Source organism: Nomia melanderi, chromosome 6, assembly GCF_051020985.1.
Source record: "Nomia melanderi isolate GNS246 chromosome 6, iyNomMela1, whole genome shotgun sequence".
Lineage (NCBI taxonomy): Eukaryota > Metazoa > Arthropoda > Insecta > Hymenoptera > Halictidae > Nomia > Nomia melanderi.
The window spans coordinates 14,341,622-14,364,211 of NC_135004.1; the positions used below are offsets into that span (position 1 = coordinate 14,341,622).

A 22,590-nucleotide genomic window follows, 5' to 3' on the forward strand; every position below is an offset into this window, starting at 1 on the left:
GTTAATAACTCCGACGTCGCGCTCTTTGTTCCCGGCTTCCCGTTCCGCGGCATTAGCCTGTTAATGCGTCGATCGATCGAGCCGGTGCGTGTGCTCGCCTCCTGAGTTATACGGGATCCGCTCCCGACGAGCGCCGAGCGAAAGTTGACGGTTCTCGAGGACAATTTCGCGCGACCGGCGATAACTCGGAATTCTGCGCTGGACTCTCGATTTGACCGCGGATCGAGTCGACGGTGGGAACGCTGTCTCGGTAGACCGTGGGAAATATGGATTGCAATTCAACTGTTGTTGTCGCTGCAAGAGTCGGATGTTTCTCTTCTGACGCGCGGACGCGCGCTTTAAAGTTCGTCGCCGGTCGGAGGCAGCGGAACGCTTAGGCGGATTTAACTTCTAAGGATTATTTCGCGGAGAATAACACTTTGATAGTCGGATTTCTTCTGATGTTCACACTGCGCTGCGTTGATTTCCGAGAATACTTTTGATAGTCGCTTGTGTAGGATTTCATATTACGTTCCGTGCCACGGAAGTTTCGGTCATATTTTGCTTATGAACTGTATTAATTTTTTGAATAAAATATTAAGTTATATTCAAGTTATTTTCTAACCTTTAGCACTTCAGATGGTTTTGTAATTTATCAAACTGCGACTAATTTTCATGGTATCTCTAGTGAAAATGAAAAATGCTCTAACGTTCCTCCGATTTTTTATTTTCCTTATCAGTGCGAAATTTGGATGTGTGGAGAATCTAATAATTTTAGGGTGGTTTCTTTGATTCGTTAAAATATTTGATATTATAACTGGTGCCTACGGAGTAGAAAGGGTTAATTTTATATATTTTGTTATCGTTTCTTGATGTTTTCGGTGCTTTGTAATGTATACAGCTATTCTTGACCTTGTGTCCCTTAAAAATATTTTGTTACGTGTACCACATGTGGTACGTGAACGTGTTAATAAGAGTTTATTGAACTAGATAATTAATAAATAAGGTAACCTAAGTCATAACCTAAGTCATGCATTGATCGATCGATCGACAGGCATTTTCCACTTCTATATTTATCAGTTATACACGTCGGAACTATTGTTATTTCACCCGGTACCGCCGCGTTAAATTTGCACACTATTTTCGGGTACAGCAGAGTTTATCGAACAAATGAGTAAGTTTCCGTGGGGGATTTCGATTGAAGTCGGGGTAAAGAGTTTCAAAATAAACTGCCAAATGCAAGTTTCCGCTGAGAGCGACGAGCTCGTCAAAGATTCCCGGCGCGCGCGCGTGTGCGTCCCGAACACATAGGAATCCTCGTAATCTACTTACAACGTTAACAGTCTAAAGCGTGACGTGCCGAGCGTATGAAATCTCGGGCGACGCCACGCGATAGCTCGGCCCACGTGAAGGCTCCATGTTCGAGCGTCACGTAAAAAGTAATCTCGCACTTATGAGCGGTCGCGTGTACACCGACGTGCGCGGCGTGCGAATGAATAACGCCCGTTGATTTTATTAAGGGAAACAGCCAGGAAACTGCTCAAAGCGATGTTCCGCCGTTACGTGACGTTTAAAGCGTTCCACGCGTCATTATCCGCGGCACGCGGCAGGTAATAACAACCGGTTCCGTTCCGCTCCAGTAAACGAAATGATTTCTGATCACGGCGAATATTAAAGCGACCTTTACCAACCGGCGACCTCGTCTCCCGACGGTTCTCGCGGAGCGGCGCGTTAAGCGGAGAATTCGGCGCAGTCCGCCTCTCAATGGAGCGACCTCAACTTTCGGCTAACACGGTTGCCAGCGCATCGCGGATCGGACGGTTTATCGCTAATCCCGTCCGACTGCCAGCTATTTAATCGCGTCAAACGTTTCAAAGTTATTCGTGTCCCGCTGGTAATCGAATATCCCTGTCCCGGTGAATATCGAATTTCCAGGTGTATCGAGCAACTTCTAATGCGAGAAAAACGCGCGGCTAATAGGCGTTCGCATAAAACCGAAACGCGCGGGGTACAGCTTCCGTCGCGCCGTTCGTACATCCCCGGACAAGCCGCGCACTCAGATCCGACGGATTTATATTGCATTCCGGAACATCGAAGAAATTAATTTCAAACTTTTTCAATATACCCGACGGACGTTCTGATGGATTCCCAAACTATGCGGAATAATAACGGCACTAGCAAACGGAATAAACTTATAATCAAGAAAAATACTTCGCCGGGTCCGACGGCCCGGGAATAATTCCCCGGTGAAAAATAATTCGCGCCGAGGGCAGGATAAGTCTAGTCGGGAGGAATGCAAGAAACGCCGGTGGGGCTGGCGGAAAAATTCGAAAAATGCTTTGCCGTAACGCTTCTGCTGCGCGGCCAAGAAGTTCAGCGCAAAGAGGAGAAACACCGAGGGAGAGATACGGGGAGCCTTAGAAGGAAACTAAGAGACAGAGAGAGAGAGAGAGACGGAGAAGATTAATTAATAGCAGGAGCGGCAAGTGATTTCCAAGTACACAAACTCGTCTAGTATCGAGGAAGAGCATTTAAGCGGAACACCGTGCGGACAGACAGTGTGCTCAAACGAACATCTTGATATCCTTTGAACCATCAGTCATTGACTACGTAATCCGGAGGCCAGCCCCCGGCCTGCCGCCCCCCTCGCCCCCGCCGATCCGTCACCGCGCCACTTGATCCGCTAGCGAGAGGGCACGTGAAACGCTTCGCCTAGGGAAAAAAAAGCGCGCACGCGGCCGAGGGGAGCGGAAACCGCGGCTCGGAACGATGTCCAATTAAACCTTTCGAGCCGTCGACTCCAATTAAGACTCTATTAAATATACACCGGGCCGCGTGTATCACCGGCAAAGCGAATTTCAAATGGCTCCGGCCTTTCTCACGTATTTACTTCGAACAAGCAACTCCGTCGTGACAAAGTTGCCACTAATTAGCCGTACAATGTATCACACGGCGACGTGCGCGCGCAACCAGCCACCCGCAACTCACGCTCGCCCTTTAACGCCGTTGAAATTCTTTTAATACCCGCTCGCGCGACCCGACGGCTTTCAAGGAATTCGCTTTTTGATCTACACTTTCGCGTTCTTGGCTGGTTCCACTGTGTTTCGGAGTTACGGGATTATCGTTTAGCGAGTGGGAAAGGTATTAGTCGGTGGAGGATTGTTGTAGGCGATGGTAGTCTTTATGGGGTTTCGACACCGCTTGTGTAGGAAAATTTAGAGTTGAAGTTTAGAGCGACTTTCGTTGTATCTGTGTACATGAATTTAACTTATTAAAATGTCTTTGTGACTTGGATAATTGTATTAAAATTGTGGAAGCAGTTTTGGTACATTCTGGAGTTGCTTTTAGTGTTAAGATCAAACTGCTGATTAACCCCTTGCTGTACAATGACGAGTGAGACTCGTGATGTAGATTTCTAAACCAATTTAAGAACAATGTTGTTCATTACTCACGGATCGAAACAAACTATTTTGCTATTATCAAGTTTCCACTTCAAGTAGAATGGACAATTTTGCTGTATTTCTTCCAAATAGTTGGTAGCAAAATGTTACACGAGCTTAAGTAAATAGTACACCAAGGGGTTAATGATACAGCGATGAATTCCTGAAATCGGTTCTTCTAAGATTCTTGAGAAACAAATCGTGTACGAGAATGTTTGCTCACTTTTTTCGTATAAGATCACCTTCGTTCTAGTTGTGCCACGATTCCCGATCCATTCTGTGTACACAAGGTAACTGCGTTCGCGGTATCTGAGCAACGATATAGGATTACCGGGTATCTCCGTTGCAACGGTGGAACAGGATTAGTATCAAGAATATCCGAACCATCGCGCGCGAATCTCGTAACAGATTTGCTGGGAGCGTGTAACGCGCATTTGTCTCGCTTTAGAATGCCCGGCTGCGGCAAGAAAACGGAGGCGGAACACCGAAGAAGAAAGGCGAGTCGCGGTGGATTTCTCGCCCCTAACTCTTGAAAACGAGCGGCGAAACTCGCGGGTGAAGGGTGAACTTGCTCGCGTCGTTTCGGACGTTTCCGTCGGAAACTGGAGTGCCTACTGTAAGGTCCTCGGGTGCTTTAGACTGTGGCATAACGATAAATTAGAGCGAAATAATCGAACGATATCTTCGGCGCAAAGACAACTCCTCGGTTCGCTGGAATTCTAACGAACCGAGTGTCGAGTGATAATATAAACAGAATGATCTATACGCCAATGAAAATGTCAGTTTTACTTCTTAATAGAAACTAATGGAACGATAACAAGTCGGCCGAGATTCGACTGAAACTGAATCGAAACGAACTTAACGCGTTGACTGCCGCGAGAACTTCGAACGTTTTCTGTAACAATACGTATCCTCTCATAACAAAGGCGGATGGTATTAGAAATTATTAATGACTTGGTATCATAATACATGTGTTACGCTATTTAGCTGTTCGTGTTACTAATTATTCTTAGTCGACGTCAGTTTTCTCATTGTAATTGTATTTAATTTCGAAGCTCCGACGTGTCAACGTGTTAAAACGAAACAAAGAGTAACGTAAGTTTCAAACATAAAAACAATAGAGAGAAGGCAGAACAAAACATTGTGGTCCATTCTGAACTCGGAATTTTATATCCCAAACAAACAAATATACAAGGAAACCGGTACACTCACTGTCAAAGAGGAAATTGCAAAACAAAGCGGATCATAACAAAGACTGAAGAATCACCCCAAGAACCCGGCCACAAAACTTCTGGACACTTCAGACGAACGAGAAAGACTCAAGAGACCACTTCTTACAGCTACCATACAGATTTAGTGGTATAAACTAAATTAGCCACAAAGTAAATGCTAAATATCATTGTAAGATAGATTGCACTATGCAGAAATTGAAAAAACCATAGGAGTTAACAAAGCAACTCGTTTCGAAAGTGCATTACCAACATCAGAAGGTATTCTGTTAAAATATAAGTGACACGAACAGAAAATTCGCGTTCAATAACTCAAGCATTCGATTCTCGCTTATCTGGCGGCCCGATTCTTCTTCGTTCCCAAAGAAGCTCATATCTGGTTCGCCGGTAGACTGCGACGCCCTCGATCTGCACGATTATCCATCACCGCTCGTCACTTGGATAGTCAGATTTACCAGACGCGGAGATCGAACTCGACCGGTTACCGAACGGTCTGACACGCGGCGCCGGGGCGGGGAAAGTTACCGGATTGCTCGGGGTTCGCTAATTAATCGGCAAGACAGGCCTCCTACGCTAATTGTAGCTAATATTATCGGTAACCGTATTACGTCGTTGACTAATTACGTCATCGAGCCGACGGTGCGCGGGCACCGGTGGCGGCCGCCGCCTCTCGAATCCGATGGAGCGCGTACGCAATTTAATGCCAGCCGCTGATTGCTTCAGAATTCAGGTCACAACGCGCTTGATACCCGGGGCGCAATTTGCGCGCAAGGCATACACGTGTTCCCGTGCGTATCGCGCCGCCGCAATTCCGGATAATTATATCTCTGATTTATACGGACAGCCGGATGGCCAGAGAGAACCGCCAAGGGCCCGGGAATCTAATTCGTTCCGAGCGTTCGCCCGTTACTTATTGTTAGAGCGGACGTAAGGGTGGATTATAGGCGGACGGTTTATTAACTGCTTATCAGAACGGTCAATTCCGCTCGATTCGCACGCCTATCTCTGCCGACTCTCACGCGAAACGATCTTCACTCTTGCGCCGAACGAAACAATCACACCTGTGAATAAAACTGTCACGCTCGACGTAGGAGCGTGTCGTGATAAGCACACACCCTTTCTTTATCTCATTTGGAGTTCGTTAAGTGGAGGTCCTCTCCGAGGTTGCATTCTAATCTTCCGCCTTTTCTACGAACTTAGAACAACCTCCTGTCTATGCACCTAAATTGTGTATCCTGCAAATCCCTTTTCCTTCTAGCTGCTCAGTTTTCCTTTTAGATACCAAATTTATGCATCCGGTGACAAAATTCAGCTTCTCCGAAGTTCAGGGACTGCCGCGATGGAATTCCAAGATTACAAAACTATTCCCACCAAATCGCTGCAGCCCTCAGTTCTCTCAAATTCCCTTTCCCCGCTTCTATACGAAATCCTTTAAATACTGAGGAAGAACAGAAGAAAGAAGGCAGTTTCCTTTAGACGAGCGACACTTCGACGTTTGTACTCAAGTATTGTACTTAGTTAAACTAAATAAAAACTTGTGCTACAGGTGAGACTTCCGCCCTTGAAATACACTCAGTCACCTCGACGACAAGCGCAAAGAGTTAAGAACTAGACAATAACAGTTGTCCATCTCTACACTAAGTATTCATCAGTAAGGTGAAATTTAACCGATCAAAACTATAAACGGAACACATAGTGAGAGATATTACCCCTGTGTCGACATAGGTCTCTTTTCCTAGGCAACACGGATACAGAGAGAAAGGGACAAGAAATTGAGAGCAAAAGCGAGAATGGTGAAATTTAACCGATCAAAACTATAAACGAAACACATAACAAGAGATCTCTCCCCTGTGCCGACATAGGTCTTCTCCTAGGCAACCCGGATACAGAGAGAAGGGGACAGCGAGAGGATAAGAGCAAAAGCAAGAACAGTGAAATTTAACCGATCAAAGCTATAAAAGGAACAGATAACTCGCGATCTCGCCCCTGTGCTGAGATAGGTCTTTTCCTACGCAACACGGATACAGAGAGAAAGGGACAAGAGAATGAGAGCAAAAGGGAGAACAGGGGGCCGAGGTAGTCGAGGCAGTCCCGAACAAAGCTGTAACTCAACGGGAATATTAGATTAGAAGGCTCCGGCGTCAAGGAATGAAGATTCATCGCCTGCGAACCTTTCGAAGGATACGCGTCGACAGCTCGCTCCTCGGGGACCTCACGAGCGCGGTTTTAGCAGCCGTCGCGTTCCGGTCGGCGCATAATTCTTTTAGCGTGCGTTGACGTCAGACGGAACACCGTGGAAACACCGGACGCAATCTTTACCGTTTGCTAAGGTAATTCCGGCGCGGTGAAATATCGCGCGGGCCTACGGAGATTCCTCGTGGACTCGTTCCAGGGAAAATCAAATTGGCTGATGGTGGATGGTTATGGTTCTTCCGGAACAGGGGTTGGCAACTTTCTTTTGGTTAAGAAGAATCTTCCCGTGAATTTATTTGGAAGGTAATACAAGCGGCTACGAGGATGAAATATGAATAGATTTGTAGATCGTTTCTATTCGATGATTCTAATTGTTAATAAGTTTGACTATGATAAGAAAGTGATCGAATAAGCAAAGAATAAATGCAATTTTAGTAAATGTCTGGTCACAATGATATGCGAACCTGGATTTGTAATGTATATTATTACAAATGATAATTGGTGAATATTAAACTGAATATTAACACGAACGCTGCATGATTTCGTAGAGTAAAATATTCGAAATAAAAGGAATATAATATTATATCATTTGATTGAATTGCATTATTATTGTGAGTTCACCTAGCTGAATGTCACTATATTAGCTAGCATTATTTACAATATAGAAATGTTTTCAACTACTCATCGTTTAATTGAACTATAGTAACTCGATATACTTGGGAGTCCTCGTTGACCTTAAATGAATTTAAGATGAAAATTATTTTAGTTAGTCCGAAGAACCACTGACCTATGGGAAGAGCAGAAGCCAATCTCTCGTAGCCTTGAAATTTATCACTGTCGTTTGCCACGAGGAGATGGTTCTTTTTGTTTTCGCTCTATATTGTTGGGAACCGAATCTCGAGAGTCTTGAAGAAAGAAGAGTACCGCTTTCAAAGAATCCTTCGTTAGTCGAGGAGTTAACATTTGATCTCCCCGGGAACCGTTTGAAACGGGAGGCAGCCTTCTAATCTCTCATTTCAAAAATTGCCCGCTTACAGGACTTAAAGGGTTCTTCGGATTTATTTTTCATAGCTGCTCGGTCAACCACTCGGCTCCCCTTCTGCAAGGTAAGCCCGGAGTTTTAAGTGCGCCGTAATCCGCAAAGACGACCCGCGAAATCGACGTAACTGAACTCGCCAGACAGCTGGCGGTAATGTTCGAGTGTCTTCCTTTTGCGCGCTAATTCTTTGCAGCGGCGCGAGTTATCCCGGCGGTCCGTGTGTAACGCTCGAAACGGACGGAATCCCCGTTGGAACCTCCGTGTCGCTTTTCAGCTGTGAAATTCGCCGTTCGGAGCAGCTGTTATGCGGCAAACGTTTAATTCGCGGGAGCTTAACTTCATTAGAAATATAATAACTAGTTTACAATTGCAATAATGAGCCACCGGCGCGGGCGGAGCGCGTTTAAGCTTGCTCAGTCGGAGCGTTCGCTGTCGCTCAGGTTGACGTAATCCCCTGTCGTGACCCAAAAATTCATTTTACGGTAACGTTGATTGAGACTGAAAATTTCCTTGAGGTGCTTGAACGTTAACAGAACAATCTCGAACGCACGAAAAATGTACAGTCTCTTCGAGTCCGTTGAAATAGATCACAAGAAGCTTGAAATTTGATCTTCGTCTCCAAACTTCTTTCACTCGATCCACTCGGAATATATTATCGCGATGAAATACGAACTTAGATTCAGATTTCATACACAAAGGCCAGATTGCTCGCGTGATCTACGGCGAGCGAGCCGATCCAGGAAACGGAATCGCTAATGAATGAATTACTTCGGCTCGCAGTAACCGCCGCGATCGCAGTCGGAACGGTCTTTGACACATCGTGCCCGTTGAAGCGTTTCTTTGCCGGGTTTCTTGCGCCCGGCGTTCTTTGCCGCTCCGCGGCCGAGATTTACGCGTTCGCCAAGCGTTCCAGCAACGCCCGGAGACGGGTGGAAGCAAAAATGCCGTTCTTCCTTCGGGCTCCTATCTAGACCATCGAGTTTTTTGCGAGATTCGACTCGGAGCATCGCGTAAACTGTTCCACGCCGGGCGCTGCGCCGTTTGTTCTTCGCAACTTGAGGCATTTATTTACCCGATCCGTCCGTACATGGCCAGTTTCTATATCTGCTCGCCCCGCGAGTTCTCACAGCAGGGGCGCGCATGTAAATAAACAAAGCAGTTCGCGGGAAACGTCGGGAGCGAGGATAAGTTGCCTGGCGCCGAGCCGCGGCGCCGGAAGAGGCTGAGAATTTGAATCCCCGCTCTTTCGCCGTTGAAATTAACGGTTCCGCGACGTGCCTCGAGAAATTAATGGTTAGTGTTTCGAGCGACGAACTGCGAAACACACGAGAATTATGGCTCGCGGCGAACATCGACGTTCGAAACGCGGAACCTGCCGCTAAATCATTTTCCAGGCGGACAGATTGTTAATCTATACAGTAGATATGTTCCAACGAATTAGAACGTCTTCGTTGATCGATACTTCCTACGGTAACTGGAGCTACCATCGAACCGATTCTATTCCAATATTCCCGATATCGATACATTAGAAGGATTCAATATTAAACACGAAAATTCACGATTCTACTGAATCGAATCAACTTCGCCCACGCAATGGGTTGAAAACCATTATATTCATACGATCACGCGGTCCGACGGAAATAAAATTCCAAACGAAAATAATGGACCGCGATGCAATAACACCGAAAAGTTTACCGTTCAACGCGAACAACCCCAGCACGCGTCCGCGATCCGAAAAAAAGCTGAGAACCCCTCCGAAACTCGCCTCATCCCCGCGCGCACGTATGATACCACTTGATACCGTTTTCCTCGCGGAGTACGTTCCCGCACACGTAGCCCGCAGCCAATAACAATCAACCGAGCGCAACGAGCATCGTGCACGAGGGCCGGATACTCGGGGAACCGGGATCTCGAGCGTGGAATTCGACTCGGCGAGTCTTCGAGCGGAATCCGAACAACACTCCTCTAGTTCCTTACAAATCATCGTGTTCGGTTTCGCTCCCTCCTCGTTGCCCGCGAGTTTACGCGTGCGTGGCCGCGTGTGCGTCGTGTACGTGTGAGAGCACGCTCGACGTGCATCCGCGTACCGAGTATATAAGGGTTGCAGAAAAGAGAGATACAAGTAGGTTCGGCTCGATAAGATTGCAGGGTAGCGAGCGAAGGGATTGGAGCCGTGATGGCTGCATTGTTTCTTGCCGACGTTGCTCCGCAGACTGGCTGCATCCTGGCACTGTGGATTGTACTTTGCGTTTTCGTCGAGTCTCCAATAGGACGATATCCCCCCGCCCCCCTACCCACACCCCCTTTTCTTCGCGGCGTTTCCCTTCTTCCTGCCGTTCTTCCCGTTCCTCTGTCCCCGTTCCGCCGCGTCTTCCATTTCTGTTCCCACTCCAGGCTACCAGCGCCTTATCTTCGCAACTCGTCCCGTTTCACTCGGCTATCCAGCCGTCATTGACCGGCAAAAAAGCCACGGGGGTATCATAAAAGCGCACCACGAGGAAAGTGGCCGCCTTATTCCGCGGATTTACGAAAGTTCAACACTTTTCCGCGCTCCCGGCACGGGGAGTCTTTAAAGTACTTAGAAGTAATACCGTGAACGGGCGCGGACGCCCCGCCCCGCCGCCCGCGCCCCTTTGTTTCGACCCACTTCCCGAATAAACGCGATAAATCTGCATTTACAATTTCCAGTGCACGCGTTTATCATCGCGACGACGCTCCGCAGTTCTCTTGTTTGGTTTCTTGAAATTTCGCAGCAGCCGTCCGACAGGGGATTAAGGGAGGGAAAAGCCCCGGGCGCGCGATGGTCTTTAGCGGAGGACGGTTCCAGTCCGACGGAGACACAGCGCGAAAGTATCTTCCGCGATGCTTCGAACTTTCATCAACCGCTCCCGAGCTTTCCGCGTCGGAGTTGCCGCGGAGAATTTCTAAATGGCTGCTCAAATATTTGCAGTTGTCCCCTGACCAAATAAAACATTTACCTTCCGGGAAACTTCGTTCGAGGAATCGGTTAGGAGTGCTATCGTATCGAGACATTCTTGGAAGATTAATATTTTCCTCGGGACGCGGACGAAATTGATTTCGATGGAGAAACGACGCTCAGCTGGGTACCGAGTCTGCTGTTCGGGTTGAGTCGTAAGCGGAACGACAACGCGTGGAAACTTTTTGGGCAGACTGTTCCGCGCGGCGGGTAACCGCTGGGATGTGAGATATATTTTGGATTTTTGCCGGAACACCGAAGAACGAGCATGGCCCGAGCGAACCGTGTTCCTGTTGCGTTAGGAAGAACGACAGCGGGTATAACTGTACGCCTCGGTAAAGAGGGTCTGTAAAATACATATAAAATATAACAGAACGATAATTGTTTATATAAATAGACATTTGGCTGGCGAATTACAGGAATACATACACTCGTTCACGAAATTAAGGAGTCAGTAAATTGTAACAGCATTTTACCCGGTTGCAATTTCATGTTAAAAATAAAACTGAGGAGCGATTATGGCGAACATGGGCGAACAAAGGCAAACAAGGGAGAACAAGGATAAACACGGACGAAAACTGAGGAACAATTATGGCGAACATGGGCGAACAAAGACAAACAAGGATAAACACGGACGAAAACTGAGGAGCAATTATGGCGAACATAGGCGAACATGGGCGAACAAGGACAAACAAGGGAGAACAAGGATAAACAAGGACAAAGGAAAGGATATAGGCAAACGAAGAACATTGACGAACACAAGCGAACGTGGGCAAACAGAGACGAACATCGGCGAATTTTGGCGAACAGAAACGAACACGGACGAACATTGTCGAACGTTCGATCGTCAAGTTAATTGAGTATTCGGTTAAATCAAGCACAGCCTTCGCGCCATCCGAAGGAAAACCATTTCCGTCGAGCCTCGAACTTTCTTCCCAACGTCCGCACGCCCCTCGAACTTCCACGCGAATCGAATTAAACGTATCGCCCGATACGATTGCGCGCAAACTCGGATGCCGCGGATACAAATGAAAACTTTCCCGGATGTATCGATAAAACTTTTCGCTCGGTCGTCCCGTCCTCCGCGAAGCGGTCGGCGTACACCGCGTGTATCACGGGAACATTTTCCCCGATTGTATTTCGAAATTCGACGAATCGTAAGCGAGAACCGCTCGGCCTAATCAATTCTCGAATCTCGTATTCGTCGGGGATATAAAAGAATTTCGAAACAGAGATCGACTTTGTAAGATCGCGCGTGCCGATGGAACAAAGAACCTACTAAGAGTCTCGAGCGACTGTTTATACAGCAGTGAACTAACAATGAGGTCCGGCCGTTTGAAACTCTTCGTTTCGTCGCGAACACTCTTCCCGGTGTCAAGGTTTTTCGAACAACGTTATAAGCTGCTACAGTAGCGCTTTAATTTGGAGCGTGCTCTCTGACTCACGACAAACATTCATTTTCGCGAAAAGCGTCGCAGTGTTTACCGCTATTTACATCAGCCTCACTCTTTCTTTCATTACTTCTATCTCGCTATCTCTATACCTAAACAGAGAAAAGACAGACATGCACTCGCCATACAATTTCATCGATTCACATGCACGCGATCAAACATCGATTTCCAAAAACAGGAAACTCAACAATACATTCAATCATTAAATGTCTTTATTAAATTCAATATTACGAAAACAACATCGACGAAAAACTATTACCACGCTTCCATATAATCCAAACGAAATCCTCGACATCCGGCGGAAGCATTAAGTAAGTAAGCAAACGTATTTCGAGACCGGCACTCGCGCGCGATGAGACAAAAGAGGAGGAGGCAGAACAAAACATTTCGTAGGAGGGTTGGACCGCGAGTACAGATTAAACTTCGTTCTTGAAAAAGTTCCGGGAGGAAAATGCGTTCTCGGGTTTCTTGCCGCGGCGGTCCCACCCCAAGTCGCGACGACCGGCCGACTCGAGTTCCCCGGGAAGGATATCGGGAAGGGAAACGCGCGTGGCGTATCGCGTCGAGGGTGAGTCCATTAGTCCGCGGCTGAAACGTGCCGCATCTGGCTTAAGGAATTCCAGTTTTAAACGGTTCCCCGTTCGTCCGTGCGCGCTCTTTAATGGACACCCGGCTTAAAAGGCAGGCCTTCCCTAAAATGCGCACCGGTGACGGAGCGTTGTGACTAGGACAGGGGGCGGGCGCTGGCGAGACGAGGCGAGGCAGAGGGAGGCGAAGGGAGGCGAGAGCTTGCGAAAAATGCTGGATAATGGCGGCGACCGTGACGAAAAAAGGACCAGACAGGTGCCGTGAAAACAAGACACCAACCGCCGACCAACGTTTACGAACTACTGCTCCCCTTTACGAGGTTGCCTCCCCTTTAGCAGGGTCGATTAACTTCCTGTCGTCATCCTGCCGCGACGACTTTGCACATCATCCTTCGAGTGCTTCACTTACTTCCGTGTGTATGAGGTTTTCAGACGTTTCGGGTTCGTGTTATTAGGTTAATGGAAAATGAAGATTTATCTTCGATGCTGTAACCTCGTGGAATACTGCGATGATCTCTGACGTGCGGGAACGTGATTTTTAGGTGTTCATGATAACAGCCTCGTGGATATCGATACACTTTTTGAACAGTATTCAAGCTTCGTTCCAGTTGTCCGATCGTATGCCAGTTTTGTTCCACGTGTTTCGGTATACATTACTCCGTTCACTCGCCTAAACATGCATGAGTCTTATTCCACTTGTCTGATCGTGTATCTGATTTCACTGGTCTGACTGGGCGCTTCGAGTTGGTTGTCTGACCATTCCGGGACTCGTTCCACTAGCCTCGTGTATCTTGTTTTATTTATTCAATTGTTTACGGTTTGGAATGTTTCACTTGTTTCACTTGTGGACCTCGTTTCATTTGTCTGATCGCATATTGTCTCAGTTTCCTTGGGTTCATTATCAAGATAGTATTAACCATTTGGATGCTAAACTTTTGTGGATATCTACCAAACATGCGGAAGTGACTGGGCGTGTATGCGAAAAATTAATAAGAGTTCTTATCTACTGAGATCACGAATATTGTGTTATTACAAAAAAATATCAAGAAATAACATTTATTCAAATAAAGTTACTTTGATTTATTTGTTGAAAAACATAGTAAGAAAATTATAATTGATACTGATAAACAGAAGCGCCTCAGCGCTCTTCACAATTTTCTCCTCAATACTCAAACGGTTAACACTACTAAAAGAATTAATGCTCGTTTAGTTAGATTGTGGAAACTGGAGATTTGATAGGGTACATGTCAGTGTGATCTCATCAATTAAAATCGGCGTAAACATTTACAAAATAATATTTCTAAAATCCAATATGCGTCAATTTGACGCGTTCCGTTCTAGTGTTAATAAAATTAAATCTCGATACTTCTGATTACCAGTCAACAGCAAAGATATCGTCGCCAACTTCACGCTGCGCGAAGCAACGAACGCGAACGAGGATAAAACACCGGGTCGCGATACGAGCGGCAGTTAATAATCTCAGAACAGGCATCCACCGGCTCATCGGCGCAGTGAATTTTGCGCCAGTTCAGCAGACTGGCTGGCAAATTGCGCGGGGCCGAACTTGCCGAAATTCTTGCCACCGCCGAACTTTCGGCAACAACGGCCCCTGATTCCGACCCGCGAGACAGCGAACACCTAACGAACAATATGTTCATCTCGCGCTGCTCGATTCCGTGTCTTCTCTGTTCCAGCCGCTGGAGCATCTTGCACTTTCATCATTAGCCATCTATTGTTCCAGCCGCTCATCCACATTCGACCCATTTTATGTCTTATGAATCAGCAGCTCTCTAGCGCGCGGATGAAGTGCCGCGGCGAGCCATCGTGTTCACAGCGAGATCGTTAACAGGGGTTGATTACGATCGCTTAGATAATCACGGCGTACGCCGTGCCACCGACAAAGCAAGAGCCTCAGACTGTCTTCGCGTTCGTCGTGGACACTTCAATCTCCGCGTCACAGATCTTTATGTAATCTTTACGATGTTCTAAATAATTCAAGAGAAGATCGTGCAACTAAACGAGAAGTTAATTTCATTACTACGATAATTACATTCTTCGGATCAATCCCTATATTAACCAATTAATCAGTCCCCAAATTCTCATCGTTCCTCTTACTTCCGTTTCTAAGAAAACTGTATCACTCAATTCTCCTTTATTTCCTACGTGTATAACCAGTTAACTGTATTTGACGAGTATACACGTCATCTTAAAAAATAAATAATCCATCGGTGAAAAAGTTAGCACTATTAAAAAATAAATAATCCATCGTTGAAAAAGTTAGCACTATTAAGAGTTTTGAGACAAACGTGCAATTCTTCGTTTCGCTTTAGTTTTTCGTTAGGACATACGTTAAGTGCATTTGGCCTGCGCAAGGAGAAATTTTTAAATTCCACACTTAGCTGGTTAACTATCACAGAACAGTCACATCCCGGTACATTCAGTAAAAGCACCCCACAGATCTTCCCCGAAATATTCCCTCGGCACAGAAAAGTTGCCGATAATCAATAACCCGAAACCGATCTCCGCCGAAGAAACGAACGAACGAACGGACAATCCGTGGAAATAAGAAACCAGGGCAAACACGGGCCACCGGCGAAACAATTAAACGCGAACAATGTCCCGGCTTCCCCACGCGTAGGCGCTGAGCAATGAATACGATATAGCGGTCGCGGTGCGCGTAATTAGGTTATAACCTATTTACGACAATAGGCGTGGGAGTAACGCACGAAAGCAACCGGCCATTCGGAATCAGCTCGTATTTCGACGGTGGCCGACGGACGTGGCCGGTGGATTTTGTTTACGACTCGGAGGCCACTTGGCCGGCGCGGGAACAACCGGACTTCGACCGGGCCCCGGCGTGCGCGCGGACGTTTCGGCCATTAGCATTTCGACCGTTCATGATTTATTCATGAAGAAGCCGGCGCGCCCGCCGCGATTCGCGGCCGCCGGAGAACGCGCAACAATGCATTATGATTTACTATGCAAAAGGTATGCGCGAGATCGTTATATAAACGTTCCCTGTTTGAGTAGACGCGCGAACCGTTCCCGGGGATATCGCCGAGAAATGCTCCGCGCGAACGGTCGCTCACGTACCGGCCGCGACCGGCGAACTTTAATCGCCATTATGCCGACGCAGCTCCCGCTCCCCTCCTCCCCCCCCCCTGCTCCACGCCCGGATTCACTGATTCCAATTTCATCCGGCGATTTTTCCGTGGCACCCGCCGCGGGAATTATTAGCCAGGTTTAACGCGGGAGCACGGCCAATTATGGACCCGTCTGCAGCCGGATGGGGGTTCATTAAATTGAAGCCGGATATTCCTTGGAAGTTTTCGTCGAGTCGCGCGACGGATTTTTCCGGTGCCCGATGGAGTCTGGAACCGGAGTTTTCAACGTGACTCCGGTGTTCGCGGCTTTATCGTCTGTGTTGTTGATGTGGCTATGGGTTTTTGAGTTACAGGGACTCTGAGGTGCACGGAATGTGCGAGAATGTGCGAAGTATTCGAAGTGGGGCTGTTTGCGATGCTGATAGGAGAGATCGGAATTCTATTATTGTTCTTGGATTGTTATTAACTATCGAGAGTCCTACCGAATCTCCGACAATCCTATTAACATCAGTATCACGATGAAAATGAATGCTACAGCATTCACGTCCGCGAACGTGTTAAATTATAAATCTTCATCGCGAATCCTTTGCAGACGAATATCGAGACTTCGAGATGAAATGTTCATATTTGGAACGCTAGGTCGCAAACAGATGATTTAATTACTCGAACAGCAAGAGGTCAAGTATGTGGTTTCCTTTTCTCAATTATCTAAGCAATCGGTATATAATTTAGCTTCATCTGCTGACCGTTTTCTGTACTAGGAATCTTCGTCCACGAAGAATTAACCCTTTGCACTCGAGAGGTGACTCTCACCACTTGATTCGATACAACAAAACTAAAGTTGAACATTTCATATTTCAAATTAAACTTCGCATTGTTACATGAAATATTGAAATAAAACACCTTTGTTGCTTGATTTATCTGTGAATTATCGTTACATTGATTTCAAATAATATCACCTATATCTCGTTAAAGAGTGTTGAATATTTCCATTGAAAAACTTTCGAGTGCAAAGGGTCAACACGTTCCATGCCGCGGAAATTCCAGTTATATTTTGCTTATGGACTGTATTGAGTTTTTTAAATAAAATCGTAACTTATTTTCAAGCTTCTGGTTATTTTTATATGTTTTGATATTGTTCCTTTATGTTCCCACCAGTGATTGTGTTCCTTAAAAATATTCATACAGAAATCGTCTTACAGTCGAAGTCGTGTCAAAAATTCCTCAGTACGAACAACATGATCGTTAATCCGCAGCGTCAACCGGCGAATGATCTTCGACTTCAATCAACCCGACGGAATCAATCGAACGACCACCGGTAGATTTACATACGCCGCGATCCACGGCTCTCGACGAGCAAACCCTTTCCCGGCGGAGTCCGGTCGGGCGAAATTCCGCGCGCATTTGCAGACATTAAATATTCAAGCAGCGGGAAGTTCGACGTGTCGCGCACGGACACGTCACGGGCCAGCGGCAGGTGTTTGATATCCCAAAAACTTACCGGTCACCATGAGCCGGGCGTACGAGGAACTTTCCACGGTGTCGCCTGTGACGTGGTGGACGGTCCGGCACCGATAACTGGAACGGGCGTCGGACGAAGTCACCGAGAACACCAGCAGCTCGCCGGTCGGCAGCATATGATATTTATCATCTGAAAGCACAGGCACCCGTAAATTCCGGATCCCATCTTCGAGCGAGCTCGCGGCCGAGCGCGCGCACACGTGCGGATCCCGCGGCTCGTTCACTGGGCTCTCTTCATCAATCTCTAATATTCCCCCGTGTGCCTCCATTTTTTCCCCATCGAAACGCCGGGGCAATCGCGGCCCGTCCCGCGGCTCGCTTCCATTAATATGCAAATTTCTTTAATGGAAAACCCGGCCTCGCCGCTCGCCGCTTTGACTCCGCGTTGTCCGCGGCGTCGGTGCGCTTGTCGCGAATCGGCGGACAATAAGAGGCGTCCGAAAAATCATTCGGAGACCCAGACGCTGGGCGCGTTCAACGGCGGCCGGGGACCGTCGGCATTAAAAGAACGCGCGAGATGAAAATTTCGGCCTCGCGGGCCGCCGGCCCCGGCCGTAATAATCGGGACGAAAATCCGCGGGGGAAGGGGCACGCTTAATTCCATGCAGCGGCGCGCGGATCGATGGCCGCGCTGAAAAATCCAGCGTGCAGCCCGGACTTAACGCGACGCGGCCGTCCGTGCGACGAGATTGCAGCTTCGCGTCGACCTCGCGCGAATCGCTTATCGCGCATCCTTCCCGAACGACGGGAACGCGCGGCAGAGGGGGGGAAGGGGGGAAGACGAGGGACTCGAAAAGCAGCCGAGGCGACGGACTCTAAGGGCGGGATTTTCGTGTTTCCCCGTGCCCTTTTTGTTTCCCCGCTTCTTTTTCCGGGGGAAATATGCATGCGCCGCGAACGCGAGTTCCGCGCGAGTCTCGTCAGCATGTAACTGGGTCGAGGGCTTTCCGGATTAACGAATGTAAAATAATCAGCGGGAACGGCGGGAACGCGAGGGCGTTAATGCTGCACCGCCGTTCGTGAATATTTAGCGGCACGGTTTGTCTGTTTGTGCCCGGTAACTCAATAATACGGGGACGCGGTGTTTGCGTGACGAATAGATACAGTGTAATGACCGCTGTCACGCGGGCCCGCCGACATAATCCCGCGGAATGATTCTGGGTCACAAAGCGAATCGATACCCGGAAAAATTCGGGCGGGCGACGGCGGCGGCGGCGGCGGCGGCGATTGACGTCTATTTAGGGGCCGGGCCACCGCCGCTGATCGACGCGGCGAGGACACCGTCGATCCTGGAAATTGAACACCGATTCGAGATAACGAGATCTACGATTGCGTTTCCCGTGACTTTCCCAAGCGACGCTCGCGATAATCGAAAGGCAAATGCGCGGCTAACGACGCGCTCGGATGCATCGCCGGCGCGCCCCGCGTATTTTCGCTCGGCGGTTTCGATATTTTCTCCTTTTTTCCGTGATCTCCTGGGATGACGGTGCATCGGGTAGCTTTGTGGTGGTTGTGAATGAACAGTGGCGCTTGGAATACTGACAAACGCGAGCTTTATGTTTTTGAGAAATGTTAAGATTCATTATTGTGTCACTGAACCTTGGTCGATCATTTTTTTCTGTGATTTAGATTAACACTAGAACTACCGTACCAGTCGAAATGACTGGTTCCGATTTTTTTTAGCAATTATTGATATCTTCGAAGCATTGAGTATTCGAAATGATTTTGAAAATAGTTTCATTTGAGTACTATAATGAATGCCTGAAGAAACTGAAAATAATCTATTGTTACAATTTCTATAGGAATTGCATATTTATCGTATTAGATGCTTGGTGGTTCTAGTGTCAAATAGATTTTTCATGGAATATCGGGAGCAAAAGAAAACGAGCTGGTATGTGATACTGATCTTATATCGCAAGGAAATGGGAGGCAGTGAAACACGATTTCGTCGAGTCAGATGGATACTCGAATATTCTAATCAATTAATTAAGCCCCTCGCCGCTGTCCCACCAGGAACACGGACCGTTACGAGTCAATTCCAAGAAGCCGTGTCAGAGCCCGACGCCAATAAAATTAATTCAGACCATCGAATTCCACTTCCAGTAGGAAATGTCGTGAACCGGCGAGAGCGTCCTCGTCCGGTCACCATGGGACGCTGCGATCGGGGAAATGTAATTCCCCAGTGCGTCACCGGTGACGATTAAAACCGATTAATTCCATCGAGAAATCACCTCTGCAATCGTTCATTTCGTCTAAACACTCAAACAACTTCTTACAGCATCTATCAAACATTCACCCTCATACCCACAGACTCCAAAAACTTCCCTCAATCAACCATAAACTAAAAACTCAGGCTTCCCATACCAATCGCCCAACGCCTCATACATCCAACAAAATTAAATTCGTCCAATGCGTCACCAAGAAAATCAATCTGCAACTTCGCGCAAACAATATCCCCACTCGAATTCGAGTATCAATCAAAGCGTCGATTCCCACGCGAGCAGCCGGAACGTCTGCTCAAACATCGATACAAAACAACGTTTCTACAGAAATGCCAACATAAACTCGAATTCAAATATCCTGCGACCGCGTGAATCCTGCGAAAGGGAATAAAATTGCACGAGGGCTAAGTGGAAATCAAACAATTCAGACGGGCAAAAACGAAACGACCCCTCGGCCGACAATTCCTAATGTAAATTACGCGAAAATCGTTGCCGCGCACCGCCGCGCCGCGCTAGACGGGCTACAAAGGGCCGTTTCGCCCGGTATTTTCCCCGCTTTTTCTCTCCTGTCCGGCGCGAAATATATTACGTAAATTCCCGTCTTCCGCGGGCGTTACCGGCAGCGACGCGCGCGCGCTCGTGTGTGCTGCGCGTGACGCGCCCGTGGAAAACGCGTCGCGCGAAAATGTTTTCGCCCGCGTTCGCACCTCGGCGGATAAACGACTGCATTTGCGCCGATACAGTATTCATGCCCGTGGTCCCGCCTCGCGCGCACCCCCAACGCCACCCTCCGTGCACCTGTCCGGTACCCGCCCGTTTTTGCACAGCTCGTCCCCCTCCCCCTTTCTATGCAGCCAGTGTCAATATTTCGACGTCGCGACGTCGGTTCCGCGCTGGCTCTATCCGCGCGCACACGCCGCCGTTGCATTATTCTCGGGGAAATTGCTCGGAATTCCCGGCCGCCCCGGAATTCGCGGGATTTCGCGACACACGCGAGCCTCGTTACCCGGAAGACGCGACCCCCTCGCGTACAGCGCCTCGCGGAGACAGCGAATCGGGATTCTTACTTTCGCGACCAGATCACGGATGTTTATGGAAATTCCCGTGTTACGGGGCCCGAGCCGTTCGACAAAGGCCTCGGTAAATACTTTTTCTCCTCGGCCACGGGGGAGTATAAAATCCGCATTCGGCGGTTTATTAAAATTTTAATCTCGCCGGACTTCGTTTAAGACAGTCCGCAAGAGCGGGCTCTGAGGTTCTCAGCCGTGAATCTTAGTGTAACGCGATGGCGTTTGCGAGTCTGTCCGCGGAGAGGTTATTTTCCGTGATGTAAGCTTGAAGTTTGGTAGCTGGAGCTTAGCCTTCGGGAGACTTTTGAATGGAGCACGGTTTTAATAATAGAAGTTGGGCGACTCGAACTTCCAACGGGGAAAGAACGAGGCGCGAGCGTTTCGTGCGTAATTAAAGGAATATTGTAAATTACAGCTCGCGTCCGACGGTTTGGCCTATTTCACGGCCGACGAATGCCGCGAGCTCGAAGTTTGAAGCGGTGATGTATTCCGCATGGTAAGCAGCGCGGAGAGTAAGAAAACGTCTGAATAAGGCCAGCCGGATCGAGGAAAAAAAGAATTCCGGCAGTTCAGAGACGGCAGTGCGCTTTGTCACGCCCTCTCGGGACCCATCCCTCTGTCATAAAATAAAGCGGCAGCCCGGCTCGAGCCTCGCCGCCCCGGTGGGTGATTCGAAACAGATTTTCAATTTGATAGTCTACAGCGGCCGTTGTACTTCACGCCGCTTCCCAAGGTAATTCTCCGAAAAAGAGAAGCTGCGCTTGCATCGCGGCGTTGAGCGACAAGGTATCGTTAAAAATTCAATCCGGTCGCGAATGAAAATCCGGCCGGTCGTCGCGCTGGAAATATAGTGACGTGTCAACAGGGGCGCACTTTCGAGCGTCGCTCGGCGAGGAAACTCGGGACTCTAAGGAAACGTATTCCGAATACGGGTCAGGCCCGTCTTATTCGTGATTTCTAGTAAATATACGCAGCTTGTTAAGAAAACTTCGGCCATTTCGTTAATCGCGTGGCTAAACGAATTCTTTTATCATCGCGTTACTACGATTCAATCCCTGCCGCCATTGAAACTTTGCAATCGAGAGTCGTTAAGAAGTTTGAACTTCGAATCGTTCGGAATAAATGTTTATCCGAGGCATATTCTTCATTCCACTCGAAGAACAGAAACTTTCGCAATTACCGCAACATTAGGATACAAGTGATTTACTTTAATCCTCGATTCCACTCGCAGTTCTATCGAGCATTGTATCCTGAGACAAAACGCAACGTCGAATGGGAAAAGTACCGACACACCGAAGATTTTCATAACACTGATACGACACTCGATGAAACCAGCGGAACACTCGTATTAAAAGCAACTTCGAGCAACGAATAAATAATCGCGCGATTAAATTCTCATTTGAATAAATTTTTATTCGGATAAATTGCGAGCGGATCGGTTATTTATTCATTAGCACGAACGGGCAAGATTTCCCCCGTTATTCCGAGGATTTTGCGTGTTATCCGAATAAAATGCCGGCGATATCGCTGATGCACAATGGCCGCTTTGCAATTTAATGAATGGCGGTGCACGCGATTCTTCCCGATGCCCCGCGAACACGTCAGACGATCGAGCGGCTCGCGTGCAAGTGATACCGAGGGGATACCGTGGCTGATGTATCGCGCGGCCACGCCACTGGCAAAATTTCAAGCGGCCGACCCCGGGACCCGGCCCGATAAAAAATCCACCGACAATTTACCCGACCACTTGCCGGCCCATACGCAGACCGTTCCGAGCG

General features: G+C 47.9%; 1 protein-coding gene across 8 annotated transcripts in view; it reads right to left on the reverse strand.

Moving 5' to 3' along the window:
* LOC116432939 (cell adhesion molecule Dscam2) overlaps positions 1–22,590 on the reverse strand; it is a 257,102-nt gene that overhangs the window by 77,903 nt on the left and 156,609 nt on the right. For all 8 annotated transcript variants that reach the window (XM_031990463.2, XM_031990466.2, XM_031990467.2 and 5 more), the window contains one exon: positions 17,501–17,650. In XM_031990463.2, coding sequence (XP_031846323.1) covers positions 17,501–17,650 — 150 coding nt within the window. The remainder of the gene's footprint in view (positions 1–17,500; positions 17,651–22,590) is intronic.